Raw genomic sequence first — 22,537 nt, forward strand, 5'->3', positions numbered from 1 at the left:
GTGTGTGTGTGTGTGTGTGTGTGTGTGTGTGTGTGTGTCCGTGCACTAGTTTGCTCTCTCACGGCCGACTTGCACCTTACACCTGTCATTGAGTATTCTGGTGCAAAGGTGATTCTTTTTGTAGTGTGCGAATCTGAATGCTGTTTTCCCCATATCGTAACGTCACATATTACCAACTGTCACGTATGTCCAACCTCTTACGTGTATGTGTCACTTAATATTAATTTCTTTACAAAGCAAGACGGCGGATTCCTAAAGAAACGCAAGCACCCACACCATACGTTTGATCTAAATTAGCTATGTACCTTGTGTTGTGTTATGTGTTGTAAGGCTGCGTGTAGCGCTTGGAGCTCCAGTGGAATTTTGAATTGCGAAGAGAATTCTCGGGCTAATTGTTGTGCGTCAGAAAGGTTGGGAATAAGCACCCACCAGCCCAGTACTAAACTCCGAGCATGGTAAGAACCAAACCAGATTTGGTTCAAATCTACACTCTGGCTACTGAAAAATGTAAGGTTCATTTAGCAAATGTTATTTTGAAGTATTAAAATACATCGTTGTTTTAGAATTTTTCGACCGAAATGGTTGGTAATTAGCACGTTTACCATATAGTTGTGAATATACGATTGTGTGTGTGTGCATGCTCATGCGTGTGTGTGCCCGTGGCGTGCGTGCGTGCGTGCGTGCGTGCATGCGTGCGTGCGTCTCTGTCTGATCTTGTCTCCATGTGTCAGATACATTTCATCCGGATGGCCTGTTTGGCTGGTTGTCGCATGGTTTAAATAATGCCAGCGGTGTGGCAGTGTAGTGCAGTGCCCGTGCCAAAGCCAGGCCCTGGCATCGATGTTGGCCTGGCAAGTGGTGCCTGGTGGCCGGTGATATTCCCAGTAGCGCTGGAGCTGGCAGCCATCAGCCCTGCCACACGCCTCTGTTCTCCAGGCGCACACACACCACACGCACACTACTCCTCTGTGCCACATCACACATTTAAATTCAAAGCTCCAAATCTCCAGACACTAAGAGGAGCTCAGCCCCCCCCCCCCCCCCAAACTGTACACACACAAACACACACACAGACATGAGATCAATGCACATAGCAAAGGTCTGCCCGTGTGGGACTCTCCCACTCTCTGAGCTGCTGGCTTGTTTGTTTATAAGCAACTGCTCCTTTACAAAACACAAACACACAACCCTCCCTTCAGCTGAACAGTCTCGCTGGTCACTCTTTGCAAGTGGAGGGCACTCTAGGCTCCACGAAGGAGGCTGCAGCTGCTCTTGTCTTGGAACATTATCATCTGAACAGGATGATGCCAACATGAAATGCATATTTTAGACTGCACTGAAGGCCTTGATCGGGTAGACTTGTGTGTGTGTGTATGTGAGAGTGTGCACCTGCACCTGTTGTTCAGCTGTTTAATTGGGGAAAGGTATATGCACAGATTTAATTACAACATTGGTGACAACTACATCCTAAGACATTTTTAGAGTATACTGGATGCATGACTCTGACATCAATTTTTCACCTGTTGGTATCTCTCTCTCTCTCTCTCTCTCTCTCTCTCTCTCTCTCTCTCTCTCTCTCTCTCTCTCTCTCTCTCTCTCTCTCTCTCTCTCTCTCTGCATGCCAGGTGGTGATGCAGCTGGTGAGGCTACTGCCCGACGGGCACCGCATGAAGCGGGAGGTGGATATGGCGCTGGACGGCGTCAGCGAGACCATGACGCCCATGCACTACCACCTGCGTGAGGTCATCATCTCCACCTACAGACAGGTAGGGGGCACTATTTCCCTTTGGTCCCGGCTCCGTGCTCAGAAGCCAACAACCCCCCCCCCCCCCCCCGTTCCCCCTTCCACTCACAGCCCCTGTCCTCCTTCCTATCCTGCCCACCCACCCTCCCCAATACACAGATGCTACCTGAAATGAAATTCTCTCTCTCTCTCTCTCTCTCTCTCTCTCTCTCTCTCTCTCTCTCTCTCTCTCTCTCTCTCTCTCTCTCTCTCTCTCTCTCTCTCTCTCTCTCTCTCTCTGGTGTGGCTTTCCCGTCATGACTCCATAAAGTGCTGTTATTTTTATGAGGGAACACCTTTTACATATGGGGACAGTGCTCCGGAAACAAGCTGGAATGTAGATTTGCCATGTTTGTTCATGGAGACAAAAATCTTTTGCAACAATTGCCCTTGAACAATGTGGGCTGTCATAAAAAGCTGATTGAATATGCAAGAAATTTAACTCGGATCATTTGTTTGATTGTTTATATTATAAAGGCAATTAAAATTATTTCAGACTTAAAGGATACATTTTGGCACGTCATGATTACTAATTAGAAAATATAGAACTTGAGAGTGTTGACTCTTTCTGTGTAGAAAGAAATGTACAAATGTCTATATGGATGAGAAATATCAGTTTACCGCTCGAACAGAAAAGCAAAACAAATTCACAAATTCCTCTTCATGGTTGAACAACAATCTGTGCATTTCTGCGGATGTCACCGGAACTGTGGATGTAGACTGCATTCATATCGTTTCCTCTGGTGATTTGTAATGCCGGAGGAAGAGAATGACTCGTCTGACCCATAGGTGGTGCAGGAGGGTTGTGGGAAGACGTGTCCGCTTCGTGATCTACAGATCTGGGAATGTTTGGGTGCTTTTGGATGATGCACCCATTCCCAGATCTGTGTAGATGGAGACTTGGCACTGTCCTATTTTTGCCAATTCTCTCTCTCTCTCTCTCTTTTTGTGTGTGTGCGCGTGTCCATGACAGAGACAGAATGGGGGGGACAAGAGAGAGTAGGGCTAAGTTCAAGGTCAAGTTTTTTTTGATGGTGTGGCAGGTGTGTGTTTGTGTGTGGACATGGATAGGCAGTGGTGTAGATTTTGTTTTGAGGTGATATGCATATCCTTTGACAGCAAAATAGAGAGAGAGAAAGAGAGAGTGTGTGTATGAGTAGGTTGGCAGTGGTGCAGACTTTTTTTGTCTGTGGTTTGCATATCTTTACAGAGAACGAGAGGGAGAGAGAGAATGTGCGTGCACCAGAGAGTGAGAGAGAGAGAGAGAGCTCAAGGGTTAAACCGAAAGGCGCAGTGCACACAGCCAAGCAGCAGTTCAGCCGCCTCAGCCTATTTGGTCACCCTCTCTCTCCTATCGGATGTTGGGCAGCTCAGTGGCTGTCCGTTCCTGCCTTGCCTTGCTGGCCCCTCCTAACCCAACCCCACTCCGTGTTTGGAGTCCAGACCGTTATCAATGCAGGTCTGTGAGCCTCTCAGAGGTAGTCCGCCCCATCTCCCTTCATCAATGGGCCTCATTGTCTACGCCACTACTCTGCTCGCTCTCTCTCTCTCTCTCCCTTTCGGTCTTCCTCCTTCCTTCCCTTCCCTCACTTCTTGTTTCTCTCCTTCCTACCTTCCTCCTCCTCCTCCTCCTCCTCCTCCTCCTCACTTATTTTTCCTCTGACTTGATTCTCTCAGAGCTGCTACTAGAGGACCTTTCTCTCGCTTGTCCTTTTTCTCCATCTCCCCATCTCACTCTTTCACTGCCTCTCTGCATCATTTATCCTCCTTTTCTCTCTTACTCACTCACACTCACTCACACTCTCTCTCTCTCTCTCTATCTCTCTCTCTCTCTCTCTCTCTCTCTCTCTCACTTGCTTTCTCTGTCTGTAATTCTTATCTTCTCAGTTTGATTTCCTCCCGTGGACTTTCTATTACATCGACGACCTCGCTATCTTCCGTCTCCTGTTTCTCTTCCGCTCTACTCTTTTATCTCCCGCTTGGCCAGCACGGCTCAGTGGTCATCTGTTCAATTGTAGTCAGCCTTCCAAGAATGGTCTACTGTCTCTGGCTGTCTCTGATAGAAATGGCCGCGCTGCTCTATCTCCCTACTGTTGGTTCAGGTCATGGTCACTGTCCACGCACCACAATCATCCTTGAGTAATGGTATTGGGACTGCTGCACTCTACCTTCTCTTCCAAGGCTGAAATCATGGTGTTGACAGTTTGGTAATTTGGGGTCATGTGCCAGGTTCGTTTCTGACCACCCTCCAAGAGCATGCCACTTAACCATTGGGCCTTTCACCCCGGCCCTCTGTCTGGGGTGTGTGTGTGTTTATTTGTTATTTGTTTGTTTGTGTGTTTGTGTATGTTTGTTTGTGACAATCTGTCTGTTTGTGTGTGTGTGTGTTTGGCCCGGGGCCTCCGAATCTGACACTTTTGTCACCCCTCCTTCAGATATGTTTACCTCTGTGCGTGAACACACCTTTGCTTTTGCTCCTGATCTTTGACCCCCACGCACTCTGCTCGCCTAGCAGAGTGGGGCGATAAACAGAGCCAGATGTTCCCGCTGCGGGAAGTGGAATGAGACTCAGCCCCCTCCCTACCTCATCAACCCCCACCCCCCAAAAGCCCACTGGACGGTGGTTGGAAAATGTGTCTTTGATGGACAAAAATGTATTTACATTGCGGCTGATACATGAAAAGACCCTCTTGCCTGAGGTTTGGGGGTGGTGTGTGTGTGTGTGTGGGGGGGATGCTGCATGGAGAGGAGAAAGCATCACAGGCATCCAGTAAATCGCCACGGTCGTCCATCCGTGAAGCAACGAGCCCACGCCAGCTCGGTCGAGGTTGTGGGAAGTGTGTGTGTGTTTGGGGCGGGGGGTGGATTCACTACCATCTAGACCCACCAGTGTGGAGGTGCCTTCTCAGAAAGCCAAGCGCGTATGTTAGCTAATGGTTTTTTTCCCTCTCTCTGTCTATTTCTCCGCCATTAATTTCTCCTCCTTTCATTGAAGCGCTCATGTGGGAGTGTGGCATATTTTGGTTTGGGGAAGGAAATTGGTCCTGAACTACATCTCAGAGGGCCCCCTCTGCTTTTAATTTGGTCCCTCAGTAGAGTTCTTCAAAAATAACGGACCCCTTCAGGCCCCACTGGGCCCTCTCCTCCTTTCCCCCCTGAGAGATCCACCCGCCAAGACCCTCTCAGAAAAGGTTTCAGAAACTGCTGCAGACCTTGCCACTGCCTATGTGCTTTGCCAGAGTATCAAGAGTGAAAGATGTGGTTTCCATGACTACTCTGATAACTCCTAACTTGACGCCAAATGTCGAATCTGAGCCTTTTATTTTTCACCACTTCATGTAACCCAGCAAAAAAAGGTTAACACGACCACAATCAATTATTTCTTTCGAATATGGTGTTCAAGCAAGAGCTTCGCAATTTCGTGCCATCGGCTGTCTGGAAGACAAATATTATGCATGGTAAATTATAGGAATTATATGGTCTGTGCGAGCTGCACATCCGTTTTTTCACCTTGACTGTCTTTTACGCTCAGCCATCATTTTTCTTTTTGGTTGTGGTATGTGTGTGTCTGTGTGTGTGTGTCTGTGTGGTTTTGCCTGGCACTAATACAAGCCACTTGGCCTGTAGGAGACCACACTACGTCCTGCGGCGCACTTATCAGTTAAGTGTATGGAAACTATGCTGCCCTGTGCTTCTTGGAGGAAGTATACCTGCTAGAACTTCCACCATGGCAAGCAGCTGTTTTGCCCTGATAATGTGATGCCTCTAACAAACTTGGTACGGCGAGGGGAGGATACATATATTCATTCCAGACTCTGGCAGGAGAAGAAAAGTTTGCATCAGCATGTTTATTTTATTGTCTTTTTATCAGAAGAGTCCCTCTTCCACCCCTATCGTCCCGCTCTCAGTCGCGACCCCAGAACCCCTGAATTTATTCGACTGTAATAGCGAGTAGTTAATCTCTCCTGACGCTGAGGCTGCTTCTGTACATCCAGATCTACAGCGGAGGCCACGGCAGCACCGGCTCCTCCAGGTGCCAAAAACAGTGAAAGCTGAGCGTGAGCGAGGAAAAAGAAAGTAAGAAAGAAAGGGAGAGAAAGAAAGAGAGAGAGACAGAGAGAGAGTGTCCCAGCCCAATGAAATATTCCAGTAAAAGGGAAACGAGACGTAAATCATGCCGCATGTCCCCAAAGAAAGGCCCTCATGGTTTGGACGGTGGAGTGGAAAAATATTTGCGGAGAGAGGAGAGGAGAGGGGGAGAACGTTCATGAGCAGGTTCCTTTCGGAGGAAAGGTAAAGCACGTCATTACCCTGGCAGGCCAAGGGGGGTGGGGAATGGGGGGGGATGGTGGATTTGGGCGGGATGGAGTTGTGGTTGATGTGTGGGGGTGGAGAGACCACCACCAGCAGCAGGCCATGGAAGGGATCCATTACTCTCCCCTTCCCCACCAGTTACTCAGGGGCGCCAAGGCCTGCAACCACCTATGAGGAAACTGGGTGGCGTTGAGCCAAGATGGTTTGCAGAGGTCGAGTTCATAGAAGCCAATGCAGTCAGTGAACAACTGGTCCCCCAAACCCTTAAAACGGTCACGCCAAACACCTTCAGAAGCTCTCTGCCGAGACCTCCTTTTCCACATATGGATCTAGAGCATCAAGACCTCCTACAGTCTTACTGACCTGAGACATGGAGGTCAAGGGAAGGTCGTACCAACCAAATCCGATTAGCTGCAGCGACCATTACAGCTATATCAGGCCTCCTCGGCCAGCCAAGGAAAATGTTAGCGCAAGACCTCAGCCCGCCTTTGCCTCTTGGAAGAGCAGGTAGCTCGGCTCAAGGTTCAGGTTAGCCAAGGTAGCAGGTGAAAGACTGCTCTCAGTCGGAGAGACAGACACACACAGAAAGGGGAACAGTGTTGCTTTTAATTTCTGATGCCCTTCTTGGCCAGCGTTTTTATTTACTGTGGCCGACCACCAAGTAAAAGTTTTGGACCAATCACGCCAAGCTGGAGCTTAGTCTCAACAGGTGCAGGTGTGTTTTTGGATGGCATCCCACATTACGCATGTCAGTCATCCACAAAGTTGGAGTAAAAACGATCTTTCCTTAAAAAGGGCCCTCTAGGAAGGTTTACTAGAGTGGAGCATATATGTTCCCTTTCTCAATAAGCATCTCTTTCATTAGCGCACAGGGATGGAAGTTTGGAATCAAGACGTGGCTTGTCAAAAGTATTGAGATGCATGGCTATATTGAATGAAAGGCAAACAATGTAATGAAAGAAAAGATGATCATGTTTTGCCATCTGAACTTACACTGAACTTACGGAGAGCACAGCGGGCCACAGCACCCAAACCAATATTTTCATGTGCCCTCGGGGACCTGGTTTCGAGTCCATCCTGGGTCGTTTCCCGATCCCACCCTGTCTCTCTCTCTCTCTCTCTCTCTCTCTCTCTCTCTCTCTCTCTCTCTCTCTCTCTCTCTCTGCAAAAATATGAGTTCACAGCAGTAGATGAAGTATTTATCTTGAGGCAAAGTGTGTGTATAATAGTTTTTTCCCTGAATTGCCGCGTCATGCCAGAGTTGGGTAATTTATTTTTACCTCGTCATAATTTGCCATGCAGGATCTGATTACACCCTGTGGCAAGAAAGCCAGCACTGACATCAGCCCATATCTTTGAGTTTGTCCTGTTGGTTAAGGGCTGGTTGTGAATATGATTTGCTCTGAGCCCCTTCCCATGTGTTACAAGGTCCATGTGACGCTGGCTGTCAGATGTTTAGTACTGTAGCACTGCTGAGCTGCTCTGCCAGTTAGTCATGTGTGTAATGTATGTAGAACAGGTGATTGTATGGAAATCTATTCCATACCTTGACCCGTATACGCCTCCAGGTTTTACGCACGTGCATATTTTTCAAATTTGTGACAAACTGTGTGCACAACAAAAAAAGTCCTCTGTAGTATGTGTACCAGAGGTTTTCCAGAGGTTTTTGTTTTATTTATGTTTTCTTAATCTCCTCTCATGATGTTCAAACACTTCTTTTGTTCTTCAGATGCTTTGTGATGTGTTCAGAGACCCAACTGGAGAGGAAAAGTAGCATCGTAGTGTAAAACCTGTTTTGCTTAGATGTGAAGAATTATCTCGGCTGGCAGTCTCAAGCCAGGCACTGTGTTGCATCACCTGTGAAACGCAGTTGGATGACTTGAGCTGTCAGCCTAAGGCGGCAGTGCCCACAGCAAGGTTGCCGCTGGCCTTGTTTGTTTGTCAACACTAATTTGTCTCAGCTGTCCAAATGTATCATCATGCATTATGGTTAATTGTGGATGCTTAGATGCAGCCCTGTTGCATCCATTGCCACCATGGTCATTAGCTTGTGAATGCACAAATCCAGTAGCCTGGAGATTCCAGACCCAAATCTGAAAGTTTATGGGTCTGGCCACGAATAATGTTATGGCCCAACTCGAGGGGCGGCACCAAGCATGCATTTGAAAATCCCACTGCATGCAGTTGGATAACACTATACAGCCAATGTTAACTGACTGATTCCGGACTTCCGGACGCAATTAGATAACACTACCACTGTCGTCTGTTTAGCTCGCCTCTGGCCCGCCTATATCAGATACACAGATATGATTGGTTCCCCTCGATGCAAGGGGCAAAAGCTACGTGCATCATTACTCGTAGCCAGAATCTCTCGCTGAGCAAATGCTTCCGCGAGAACTCTGGACTCCCAGGGCACAAATCCAGGCTCGTTGCAGAGGTGCGCAGCAGAGGACTGGAGTTGTCTGGAGAGTGGTGCGGATATGTCGCGCGTATGGAGATCTACTGTAGTGCAAAGTGTAAAGCCACGGGGCTCTTCTGATGCATTCCTCATACGGAGTGTGTTTGCTCTGTCTGGGCAGTCAGTGTAGTAAGAATGAACACACACGCACACACACGCACACAGTGTTTCATCACTTCATCATGTCGCCCATGATTATTTCCCATCTAATACTGTATAGTTAGATCCGGTGACCACTGTGTAAATTCACGCCTACACTGTATGTGGTCCACTTTGGACAGTTCAAGTGCACACTTAACAGTGTAATACTTTGTCATCTGTTTGCTTGTGCGACTGGCATTGCTGTATTCATTTCCAAGTTAAGTGGAGGGGCTTTCCAGAAGTGGTTTAGATTATAGTTTTTCGAAACAGAAGTCATCTTGTTGACGAGCGATGTAACAGGTTGGCGCTATTTCTTTGCTGAAGACTGAATGGGCTGCCTGGCGCAAGAAGGAGTGACACATTCGGAATTGATTATGTCTGTCTTGGGCTGACGTTGTTTTGGATCCGTGATTCCCACTGGATGATTGGGAATGCACCAGGAATGATGATATGGAATGGTTTGGGACTAATGCATGTGGCGCAGAAGAGAGCTGGAGTGCACGCTTAGCTCCATTTCTCCATTTCTGGGTGTTTTTGCCGAGCTGTTCAAAATGCCCATATGCACCAGTGGCCACATTAACAGGCATGACCTCCCCAGACGCAAACTTGATACTAAAACCTAAAAATGTTGTACATTTTTAGAATTAAACCCAGGAATCCGAAATATAGGTCATCCTTTTGGGCCTCTTCTTTCATCCCCTCCTCTCACAGGAGAGTCATCTCACTGAACCACAGTTCTCTCAGTGCCACAGGCTGCTAACCAGGAATTACAGCCCCAATGTTCTCAGATTTTTTCCGCGAGGACAGTCTGAACCCAAGGGGTGATTTCCCAGTCACAAGTAAAATTAGCCCAAACATTCTCTTCAAACGCTCCCTCTTGGGAACATTCTGGAATAGCTCTGACCAGTGTGCGAGTGCAGCCATTTTTTTCTTTCTTTCTTTCTGTCTTTCTTTCTCTTTCTCTCTCTTTTTAAATGCCAACCATTCGAAACATGTTGAGACCGTGCTTGGGCAGGGATTCCCTCTCCCACGTGGCTCTGAGAGGCGTGAGAGGCCATGTTTTATGCGTGCGGGCAGTCGAGGCTCCAAAACTCGACACCTGTGTTAATGACCCCGTAACCACCTCCATTTAAACACCACTCCAGACGTCAGTGAAGCCTGCCTTACAGGCTGCTCTCGTAGCTGCTGTGTTTTCCTTTAAGCTCCTACCCACCCCGCCACTACCCCTCTCCGGGTTGATAATTTAGGGTGTTTCAGAAACTTGAAATTGAACGCTTGTCCACTCAGTAGACACTGAGTGAATGCAAAGAGGCCAAGATGCCACGCTAATAAAGTACGTTCTGTTGTAGGAGTTGGAGTCTCCAGTTGTAATTGAGGAGTCTCCAGTTGAAATTGATCCCCCACCATTTCTGCCTCGTATGTTCTGTTTGTTGACCACTACAACCTTGAGGTTTGGGAATTGGGTGCGGTCATCTCGCAGTTATCTGCAGTCAAGTATATAAACACTCTGCTGTATGCGTCATGAATATGTTGACCATAACTTCCAATTAAATAAGAGCCAGGTTTAAAGCTTGTATCTCCCATCCACTGACTAGTGCATTCTTCAAGGATGAGGAAATTGCAGCTCAGCCCAAATGAGTTAGTGTGTACTCCATCGATAACCCCTCAGCTAGAAAACACTCTGCTAATTAGAGAACATGATTAACATGTGCTCGCCGTGCATTGATTAACCCGCTGCAAACTGGGTTCTGGACTGTCAGTGGAATTGATCAGTGGAAGGCAAGCCGATTGATTTGGGATTTGGGAGCGCTTGCAAATGGCATACGTAACCTGGGTGCTGTAGAATGTACTCGCGGGTGGGACATTTTACCAATGCGGTCAAACAAGGACAAGTTAAAATATGTACGTTAGCCCCTCTCTCTCTCTCTCTCTCTCTCTCTCTCTCTCTCTCTCTCTCTCTCTCTCTCTCTCTCTCTCTCTCTCTCTCTCTCTCTCGATGGAGGACATGGTGAATTTGAAAGTTAGTGGAAGTGCCAAGTGCGCATTCGGTCAGTGAATAACTTCAAAACATTTTTTGACTGGGTTAATCGGTGGCACAGGCTTTATCTGGTTTTGCAAATATACTGATTGCAGTCCCAGAGCAAGGCTGAGAGAGCACCCTGCCTCGCCACCAGCAGGGAAGAGTCCACCAAGGAAAAGAAATCATATTCTGATGTATGCGGTCTCATTACCATTTGAATAGAAATCTATTTTTATTCCAGTCAATACATTTGAGCTTTTAGAGTATCTGGAGTGTTTTGGCAGGAAGAGGATTGATAGTATACAGTCTGATGGATTGTGCTGTTGGGGGGCTTTCTTCAGCTTTTAGCCCACAGCTTTTTGATGATTGCAGTAAGAGGTGTGTGTGTGTGTGTGGTTTAGGGGGGTTGCCACCTCGCCCTGAATATGTTATGTTTCTGTTTGTACAACATTTTCAGAGTTTTGCACATTCGTTTTCGCTCGGCAAAAGAATAGCAAGAAGCGAAAAGCGCGCAAGTTCAATCCAGTTGCACGAGATGATGGAAGGTCTTTGTGCCGCCGCGGCCTCGGTGGGTGAGGCTTCCACTGCTGGCGGTGCCATACGTCACGTTTGCGGTTCAGGATGGTTAGAGGGAGAAGAAAATGCAGAGTGGGCGAAGGAAGAAGGGGGTCTGCAAAAGCCATTATCTGGATGAGAGAGAGAGAGAGAGAGAGAGAGAGAGAGAGAGAGAGAGAGAAAAAAGAAGAGAGAGAGGAGAGAGAGAGAGAGAGAAATGAATAGAAAAAAAGAAGACAAAGGACAGAGGTGGAGAGATGGAAAGAGAATGAGGTAGGGGGAAAAAACAAGAGAAAGTAGGAAAGGTGAAGATGGACCAAGAGAGAGAGAGAAAGAGCGAGGGAGGGGGGGCAACCCCAGCTGTGGGCACAGATGAGGCAGAAAGGAGGGATGGCGCTCCTCCATCTTGAGGCCAGATGAATGTATAGCTTTGATTAGCACACTCCTGCCTGCCTGGCTGTCTGCCGCTCTGTCTGGTGCCTGTCTCTGGGTTTGTGTGTGTGTGTGTGTGTGAGAAGACTGGCCCTGAAGGCTGCAGGGGTTTTTACAGACTGCTCAAGACCCTTGTCCTAACTTCATTTTTGAGTCAACCTCTCTCTCTCTCTCTCTCTCTCTCTCTCTCTCTCTCTCTCTCTCTCTCTCTCTCTCTCTCTCTCTCTCTCTCTCTCTCTCTCTCTCTCAAAAGATCGATCGGTAAAGAAAGTTCCGATACAGTGATTTAATGCTTGGTTAACGGATCCCAGACTGTTGAGAAGCACACACAAAACGGCTGGGCCTGTTTTGGTCCATTACTGAATTCCTCCGCAGGGCTCTCTTGTGTATATTGAGGCAACTCGCTGTTCATGCCTTCAGCTGAATGAATCACTGCAGGACATGACACTGCAGGACATTTTTTTTGGGGGGGGGGGGGGCCTGGGCCTGGGCCTGGGCACTGTGACGAAAGTGGAACAGACCGAGATGGATTGTTCAGGGGATGGAACCTGACCATCATGGTCCAGGGCTGAGAGGAGGGGTGGTTGTCGAATTTGAACACACCTCCGTTCCAAACAGAGGTGAACATTTGAGGCAAATACGTTTTCTGTAAACTTTTACATTTCAAACGTTTTCGTGTACAGTAGACATTCCAAATTGGTTTGATTTTTATCTTCAATCCCAGTCCATCATTCATTGTGTTTGTCTGCCAAGAGTTACCTCCTCAGACCGTTTCTGTCTGTTTGGAATACAAATGAAAAACTGTTTGCTGTTTTGAACGTACCTCTGCACTGTGTTGCTGCTGTCATAATAGGTTGACACAAATAGCCCGCATTGGGACGTGCAGCTTTGTTCTGGTCAGCACACAGCATTACCAGGCATATTGATTTAGCCCAGATTCTCAAGTTATTGACTGGATTTCAAAGGTTAGCTTTAATGCCCTATCTCTAAGCATGCTGGTATTTGCACATGCAATTGCAGGAGAATGCATGGCCTTTTGTTTGCCAAAAGACATTTGAAAATGCCTTGTTAACTTCGAACAGGTCAGGTAATGTCAGTTATTAAGTTTGAATTGTTTCTCCGATTGAACCTTAATTGGCTTTGGATTTTAGTTGAGATATTGGAGACTCACTGCTCACTGAGGCATGTCATCATCACCAAGACTTCTTTCAGATAATATTGTAAAATTCATCTGAGAAATTAAGAGGAGCGTGTATAAGACATTTGACTTTGTATCTGTGGAATTGATTCTGGTCAGTAGCCACTAGATGGTAAATGGGTGTCTATCTGTTAGCCTCATATCAACAGTAAGAGTATTATTCTCATGTGTGACTAACGAGCTGAGCGAGTGTTTTCTCTCTTGCCTTGTAACATTTTTCCTCATGTTTCCACACACTTGCATCAGATTTGGTCTCCACTGCTCAGATATGGAATGATGATGTGCTATTCCCAGACCAGACTTTAGTGTCTCTTGCCTCTTTTAAATCATATGAATATTTGCAAAAAAAAAAAAAAGTTGCCTTAAGTTTAAGCTTTGAAAAGTCATTAAACATCAATGCTTGACATTCTCATAAAATCTTCCAAAATTCAATCCATAAATCCAAAATTAATTCACGAGAGAGGATGGATTAAGGTTTGCATGAAGTAAAACACATCTATTTAAGTTTTGATTCTACAACTTAGGCTGTAATGTCAACTTGTAATTCACATAACACAGTTATTGGAGATCTCAGATGTGCACACACTTGCAATTCATGAATAGGCTTTGAATATACAAATTAATTGGATGGATAAGTGGTCTGCCTCTGACACATTCGATTGACAAAAACAATCTGTTAAGAGTGAACTCACAGAGGTTACCACAACAGGTGGGTGATATTGACATCGTCACAAAAAAGTGAACTAAATCAATCACTAAGAGGGCTACTTAAACAAACTTTGTGCCTCTTTAAAACCTCTTCAATAACAAGCCTTTGCTGATTGTGACCATAAATGTGGTATTCATACTTGGCCAATTATTCTCCTTAACTCCTCCTTGTGGGGCCTGTGTGTGTGTGTGTGTAGGGAGGTGGGTGTTTCTCTTCTCAGAAGGGAGGATGGATGGATGGATGGATGGATGGATGGAGGGATGAATGAAATGAAAGGCTTCTTGTGCTAAGCCATGTGGGAAGTGGCTCTGTCGGGAGCCTTTAATTGGCCCCTTCTACGTCGTCTGCTTTGGCCTCCGTTAATGTGCACCACATGTCTGAGCGCGGCGGCATGTGTGGCACGCCTCCACGGCCTTGGCACAGTGCTCGCCATTTACCGACGGAGTGGAGGGAAGAATGCGTCTGGCACAGTGCTCGCCATTTACCGACGGAGAATGCGTCTGGCTGGGAGCTGGGAGTCAGGTGTTGGAGTGTCGGAAGAAAGCGAGCAGAGTGGATTGGAGGTGGCCTCTGGTTCTGCGGTTATTTGATTGCCTGGGTCTTTAGCCGAAGCAGTGAAGTGGCCACCACGACTCTGACCTTCTCGCCTCCTCGAGACCTCAACAAGATTGATATACTGCAACAAGCTTCTCTTTATTGATATACTCTCACCATATGCTATATCTCTCTCTCTCTCTCTCTCTCTCTCTCTCTGTGATGTTACTTCACGAGTGAGTGTTTCTTTCACAGAGGGGAAGAAAACCAAACTGAATTGAGTGTTGAACCTAATACTCTTAATCATATTCATCTTTCGACTTGTCCTATTGTGACTCATTTCCCAAGACTTCACACCAGTCTGGGAAACTTTATTCAGAGATGAAATCAGGACTCCAGTGTTTCCCAGAATTGGATTCAATTTGTGGCGGTAGCTGACTTAGACACCGGGGGGTGGGTGGGTGTATTAAGATCGTCTTGGTAGTGTAGTGTAGGGTGTATTAAGATCGTCTTGGTAGGGTATAGGTCTAATTGAGTGCCTGTCACTTTAAGACGTTTGAGGGAACCCTTGCAATTGTAACACAGTTGAAAGGCTGCTGATGTGTGGATGCAATTCATAACATTTTCTACATAGTTAAAATAAAGGTTCGTACTTCTCCTTGGGATAAGAACTTTTGAATTTTGGAAAACACTTTTCCATTTACATCGGGATTTTGCAAACAGTGTCAGAGTCAATAAGATGAGCCCTTCAACAAAATTGACAAGCAGCTGTAAGTAGGCAAAGCATGCTAAATTCGACATCCAAACAGTATTCTAATGTTAGCTTTGAGATACTGCTTGATTTCATAACTTAACTTAGTCTCTTCAATGTAGCCTACTATGTTGTGATAAGACCTTAGCAGAGTTCACTTCAATGCAGCAGTTTTGAACAAATTTATGCAGCATCGTCAATGATGCTAAGCGGATTTAATAGCAATTTAGCCAGACGTCTTCTATGCAATGGTTCTATGTGGCAACAACAATCCTTCAACAATCGTGAATATTTTGTTAAATGCACATGCAGAGGAGGGGCAGCTGGCTACGGTAGAGAGAGCGGGCGGGTAAGGAAAGGCTGCGTGCGTAAAAAGCGCAGCTCAATGGCAATGCAAGGATTTTACCTTATATTTAATTTAATTTAAATTAAACATAGAATATTAATCTGTGGCGGCTGATTTTTATTTTGTGGCGCCCCGCCACAGATTAGTCAATGTATGGGAAACACTGGACTCCCTCCTTTCAATCAAGTCTCTCTCAATGCCGATACCGTTTAGCACATTCTACAGAGACAATGGGACTTCATGACGCTTAAGCATAATCATCCACGTTATCATCCACGTTATTGTTAATGACGCTTAAGCCTAATCATCCACGCTATTGTTATCATTATTGTTATATTTTTAAGTCCCTAGTGACCGTAGCATAATTGCCGTTCAACAACTCCAGAGAAAGATTACATGAAATCTACCATTTTCTGCAGCCAGACTAAAGTGCTTAGTTGAACACTTGTGAGAGGGGGAAGATGAAGGCAGTAATAGGCCACATGTTTTGGACATGCTCTGTGTAGCGTATCCTCTGTCTTGTTGTCCTGGTCAGGTTCTGGAGTTGGAAGAATCACTGGCAAACTGGGTTTGTAAGGGCACCATGTAAAATCACCACTACATTCCAAACTCATGGAAACCCTGTAAATGGTTGTTTTGGACGACCAGAGAGAAAGTTTCCTCCTTTCCTTCGCCCTTACTTCTGCCACTCTCTCTCTCTATATCTATCTATCTATCTATCTATCTATCTATCTATCTATCTATCTATCTATCTATCTATCTATCCATCCTTCCTTCCTTCCTTTTTGCCCCATCTCCCCTCTTTCTTCCACTGCTCTTTGTCTCCTTCCCTTCTCTCTCTCTCCCTCCATCTCCCTCTCTCTGTGGGGTGATATATAGTAAAACCTCCTCCACTATAAGCAGCTGTTGAATCTCACGCCTCGGCCCTCCTGGAGGCTTCGCCGCTGCTGGAATGCTCTCGTCTGCTTTGGCTAGAGTCCACAGCACACACACTGTTAGCTCATAACACTCCCATAACGCACACATCCTCAAACACACACACACACTTTTTTTTTTTCTCTCCCCACACAGCGTTTGCGCATAGCTGCCAGAATGGCTGAACTCATACATGTGAGCACACAAGCACGCACACACACACATACACACACCTGCGCGTGCACACAAACACACGCAGAGTGCACCTGTACACAGAGAGTGCTCTCCACCCTTGTGCTGTGCACTGAGTGCTGGCCCATAAGACACAACATGCTTGCATCTCTCACACCCTGTGACATCCAAGCAGCCTGTTATGCACACAGAGGATGGAGCTCACACAGAAAACTCACTTAAAACTTCACACACACACACACACACACAAACTCTCTTCCGGCTGTTACCAGGACATCCATCAACCCAGCTCAAAGGCTGGCAGAGTGATGGCTTTACCCTTTGACAGTGACCAAGGCCAAAGCAGCCTTGCCCTTTTGTCCTCCGAGGCCGAGCCGGACCCACAAACCCCTGTCTGCATAGAGCTCCTGCTGGGGTCACACAGCCAAAGTCCACAAAACCACACCTCTGACCCTCTTCAATTCAGGTTCATCTAGAACTTTCCATGTCCCATGCGCCATGCCCCCAAGCTCTTAAATGCCAGTTCAGTTTGGGTGGGTGGGGGGACCAGTTTTGTTTGTACGGTCATCATTCACAAGTGCCAAGCTCCTCAATTATATTGTCTCTATGGTTGAGAGTTAAGCCCAATTCCCACCAAAGATGCTCAACAAGACAAAACCGAAAGCAGAAAGGAGTTGCTGCGGTGTGAATTAGATGTTGCACGCCATCGCAAAGCATTCACCATGTCTAGTCGCAGTCGCAAGGATTTACAACGCTGCAGCAAGTTGCTGGTTTATAGAATGTTGCGAATCTTTGGTGTGAATTGGGCTTTAGGGAAATGCGTTGCCTTTCAGTCTTTCCACAGTGTTTGCAACACAGATCATTCCGTCTTGTGCATGTGGGGATATTTTAGTGTGGGGTGGCTTACGATGACATTTTGTGCGTCATATAGTGGATCATAGTGTGCCAAAGTGGATGTGTGGTGTGGTGTGATGTGGTGGGAGGGCAACATGTAGCAATAGCTGTCAGAGGGTTTGGGTTTGTTTGAGTCACGTGAGGAATGGAAGGAATCTGTTCCCCACCCCCCATCTCCTGGAAGTGGAGGTGTGTGGGGCGCAAGCCAGCTGGGGGCCCCAGACAAGAAGGCCTGTCTCAACACGACACACACACACACACACACACACACACACACACATACATTCACACATACACTCATATTCACACTCTCTCTGAGAGGAGAGCCTTATGAATACCAGACCTACATACAGACTCCATTAATGCAGAGACAAATACACACACACACACACACACACACACACACACACACACACACACACACACACACACAAAAACAAGTATACACAGAAGCCAATCTGGCACATGCATAAGTCAAGCGTATTGCATAGTATAGTCTTTCTGTTCTCCTCCTCACATTCTTTATGAATTTCGGCAGTGGTTCCCGGCATTGCTGACGTAGCCGTTACATCATCGACGGCAGCATACTTTCACCCTGTCGAGGAAGCATTCGGGTGGTGGGCTGTAATTTATATCCCACCTCTTGGCATTTTGCGGAATAATTGCACATTTGGTTTCTGGATTACAGTCTTCAGGGCTGTCTCGTCTTGTATGCAAATGGCTGCCTTTCTTGTTGCAGTGTATGGATGTTTGGCATGTTCTCCACATCCCTGGTCTTTGGTTTTGCTTAACCCTTAAAGGAGTACCGTCACACTGGTGTGACGGGAATGTTGAGAAATGAACGTTCTAAAGAATATCTGGGTTCATTGAATTCAACATAGAATTTTAGAACCTTCAATTGTTGCGGAACTTAGAACGTTCAAAAACCTACACCTTTAAGGGTTAAGATTGTGAAGGAGATATGGGGAGTCCACAGTGGTGGCTATCTGGTGTATCTACACTTCTGCATGTGCACAAACTCTTGCTTGTGCGTGTGTCCTGTGAACACATGGCTGCCAGGCCCTGGCACGTGCACACACGCACACACGCACACACAGACACACACACACAGACATTAGCATCTGAGGCGAGAGCACAGCTACTGGGGCGTGTCTCCAAAGTCCTCAGAAACCTCCGAAGGAGTACAGGGTCCTCAGGGTGACCAAGGCACACATCGGTATTCCCCACTCGCCAATTATACCTCTGCCTCTGCCAGGAAACTAGATGGCCTTCTTGCCCCCATATCCACACACACAGCGCTTACCTAACACATTCAGTCAAAAGGACACCACTGAAGGTCTCTCTTGGTGTGGATATGTCTGCATTGTGAGTTGCCCTCTATTCTCTCTCAGCCCTGAAGCTCCAATTCCACTTTTATCAGAGAGATGTTGAGATTCTCTATTCCTGGGTTTATGTGTGCTTAAGGATGACGAAGCCTGAACAAAAGAAAGGAAAGGATTGATCCCCCTCTTGCGTTAGGACTAGGAGAAAAGCCAGGCCTCCTCAGAGTTGGGCAAGAGTTGTTCGCCTTAAGCCAAACAGTCACTGCGATTTTGATACAATTTTAGCCCCGAATCCATCAGATACAACAATACTTTGACTTGGAGCCAAGTTCCTGTCCGAATTGTTGTGTAGTTTGAGCAGGCTCTCTAGGCCTGATTCATGTGAGAAATGTTTGTCAGAATTATTGCAGTATGAGTTGTTGAACGTACATTGTGAGCACATCAAATGCATCCGATTGAAACGTACAGTATAAGTCACGGTACCGTATCGTATGCAACAGCTTTATGACTTTAACAACCTAGCTGGTTGTTCCCAACTCTCTTGATAAGCCCTGTGAAACATAAAGTAATACAAACCTAGACCTTCTTTTCTTTCTAATCAGACCAGAGACCAGGGCAGGTATACTATGAAGTAACAAGACACCAGGGGGTATACTATGAAACAAAATTAGTGGTATGTTGTGCTTAAAGCCCGAACACATGACACTGTCATGACACATGAGCCCTAACCCTAATCCTAACCTCTAACCTTAACCCTAACCCTAACTTGTTATGACAAAAAACGAATGACACTTAATAACAGAAGCGTTATGTCATGAACGTTTATGACACGTTCATGACAGTGTCATGTCACTCTTATGTCGATACTGTCAAGTAAAGTGTAACCCATTCGACCACTTATCTGGTTTCATAGTATTCCCCTCTGATCCACTGAAGCCTGTGGAGGAGCTGAACCCAACTGCTGTGTTAGTGTTGCTCTTAGGGGTGTAAGTAGGGGTTAAGCCATTGCAATATCTCCACATCAACCTCTTAACCCTGGGAAGAGCGTCCTGTTGTAGGACACCTGTGGGGTATACTACGAAGCACGTTAGACATATCTAGGCTATGTAGACATATCGAGGCTTGACAAAGCCTTGACTCAGGGGTATACGTTAAGTGATACTACGATTGCAGTTATGTGATATATTTGTCAAACTTAGGGTGACCAGATGAGATTGGTTGAAATGCGGGACGCTTTTTTTTTCCACGGGGGTGGGTGGTGGTGGTAGGCTTACAGCGAATTTTCAAACCTGTACCAAAACACATTTTTATTCAAACATCAAGTCTGCCTCAAAATACAACTGAGAAATCATGAACTCAAAATGTCATTGTGGGGAAAAAAAAAACAATGACCATAAATAACAGTGCAAATCAGACCTTTCAGAATAAGGATAATAGCCTAACACTAATAACAAGCCTTGCCAAAATTATGGGTCATTAAGTAAGAATACAAAATAATTATTAGATTAAGTAGATTATGTTAAAACGACATGGACATTAGGCCAACTTCCGACGTATTTTTCTTGCACACACGCTGGCTCTGCCTGCTCGCTGCCTGCACAATGTCCCGGCTTCGCCGAAATCAGTGCATATTCGCCCCTAATTATAGAGCGTCAAAAGAAACAAAGTAGCCGGGCTGCATCCAGACACTTAGCTGCCGTCCAGGGGCTGCATGCAGTCGACTCAGACTCTCTAATGACAGTTTTAATGTTTATCAGAAAATAACTACTCAGTATTCTGATTGAGTATTATTTTCGGGACAATTAGGGCAGGATTCGGGATTCGGGACAACTGCTTGGATATCGGGACTGTCCCGAATTTTTCGGGACGTCTGGGCACCCTAGTCAAACTAGGCTTTCAGCTCAGATCTGTGCGCGTTCTCGGTGTTGGGATGACTTTGGCCAATCGTGTAACGTGGAGACGCACAAGACCGCCTCCTATTTAAAAACAATTACTTCCGCATTCATGAGCGATAGCTTAATCTACACTGCGGTCATTTTTTGTGTCTAACCTATAACATCAAATAAATCAATTGTCATCAGTTGTTGTATGGTATGCACGTCCATAGTGGGATATTTGCACGCACAGCACTATTAAAGCGCATTCGAGATCCAAAATGCCTTTGACCTGTGTTTGTGTGTGTGTAGAGGCGGAGCTCCACCTGTAAGATATATGACAGAATCCTACACGTGAGAGAACTTAGTTTTTAAGACAATTGATTGGTCAGTGTGCGGTAGATTACACGATTTGAGCTATAACAGCACACAACCTTCTCTGACCAGGTTTGGTTGACAGCATAAGATACCATGGTGATATAGCGACACTAAAACAGATCCACTTTCATGTCACAGCATAGCCTGGCTTTGAGCGCAACATACCTCGCTAACCCACTAATCGAGATTCGTAGTACACCCCACTGTTCACTTTTTTCCCCCCTCTCCAGGTTTTGAAGGGGTTTTTGAAGTGCGTTGATGTATGTGGATGTTATATATGTCACACTCGCAGCACACCAACCCCCTTCCCCCCACTCACACTCTCTCACACACACACACACACACACACACACACACACACACACACACACACACACACACACACACAGGTCAAAGGCATTGTCAGAGCAGAAGATTCCTAGTCACCAGGGAGAGTCCCTGGACATCCTGCTTCCCACATGGACAGGGGATTGATGGCTGGGGCACAGCTTTAAAAGTAACACGGACAAATAAATCAAAAGCTTTTTCCGGCATTTTTTTTGTGTTTGTGTGTGTGTCCAACACTTCCGCCCAGTCACCCTGTAAATTGCACAATCTCCCCCGAACCACGGGCATGGCTTGACATTCATCACAGAATCCTCCATCTCTCCCTCTTTCCCCAGCTGCCTTTTGGCACCTCTCGTTCTCGCTCACTCTGTGTGCTTGATCAGTCTGCTTCCTGCATGCGCAGTGAAGCCATTGTGCCGATTCTAATTAACTCTGTGTTCCACTCTACCACCTGCCTTACTCCTAATGGCTCCACTTTGCTGTGATTATGGGTTGCCAGCATCCTAGTGGGTGTCCTTCACAGTTGCTCAAAGGGTGCAAGAGCCAGGCACAGTTTTTTTTAACATTCGGCTCTGCTGAATTGCAACTGTTTAGAAAAGGAATGTTTCGCTTGGCTTTTCCCCAACTCTTTTTTTTTTTTTTTTTTTTTTTTTTTTTTTTTTTTTTTCTTTACTGTTTTGACATCTGTGACTGGCACTTTTAAAGATGTTTTGTAATTGGGATTTTTTTTAGCCTTAAAGTGTTTCCTCTGCCAGGATGCAGATAATGTGGGTAGTTTCATAATCAGGGAAAGCACTTGACATTTTCCATATGCTAATATTCGTGACTAGACATAAGAGCGCCTCGTCAATTGGAAGATGACAAGAAATGCAAAAATATTATCAAAACGCATCTTCATCCTCAAATTGGTGTCATTTTGAAACTCATATTAACAAAATTACTGTGGGCAGAAAACAACACTAGGACATTCTGTTCTGTATTGTAATTGTATTGAAATATTGTATAATTGCCAAATAAAGAGCAGAATTATCTTCATTTTAATGCAAATGTCAAGTATTCCGTCAAGCATAAGTTCACAAATATAGCTGACCTGGTTGAACTTATTTAGCAATGGGAAAACTTGATATGCATCAAACTAACAACCTAACAACAAAACATCCAGGTACAATTTAAACATCATAACTGATATAGTTGATATAATAAGTTTTTCTGTCACAGTGTTTTTCTCTCCAACACATTTTCCATAAATATGCTACTGTATATAAAGTATATGATGATGTAACGTACTTAACCAGTGTTATTTAAATGATAATCCAAGGAACAATAATAAAGACTACTAAGTATTGTATAGCCTATAAATATTAAACCCTATACTGATGGCTACTTTTTTTCCC

The 22,537-nt window shown here is 45.8% G+C and overlaps 1 protein-coding gene across 1 annotated transcript in view; it reads left to right on the forward strand.

Annotated features, from left to right (window-relative positions):
• The window catches only part of pald1a (phosphatase domain containing paladin 1a), an 82,821-nt gene that overhangs the window by 43,539 nt on the left and 16,745 nt on the right, over nucleotides 1-22,537 (forward strand). Inside the window, 1 exon segment of the mRNA XM_048233706.1 lies at nucleotides 1,626-1,766. Coding sequence (XP_048089663.1) covers nucleotides 1,626-1,766 — 141 coding nt within the window.

Source organism: Alosa alosa, chromosome 22 (assembly GCF_017589495.1).
Source record: "Alosa alosa isolate M-15738 ecotype Scorff River chromosome 22, AALO_Geno_1.1, whole genome shotgun sequence".
Classification (NCBI taxonomy): domain Eukaryota; kingdom Metazoa; phylum Chordata; class Actinopteri; order Clupeiformes; family Clupeidae; genus Alosa; species Alosa alosa.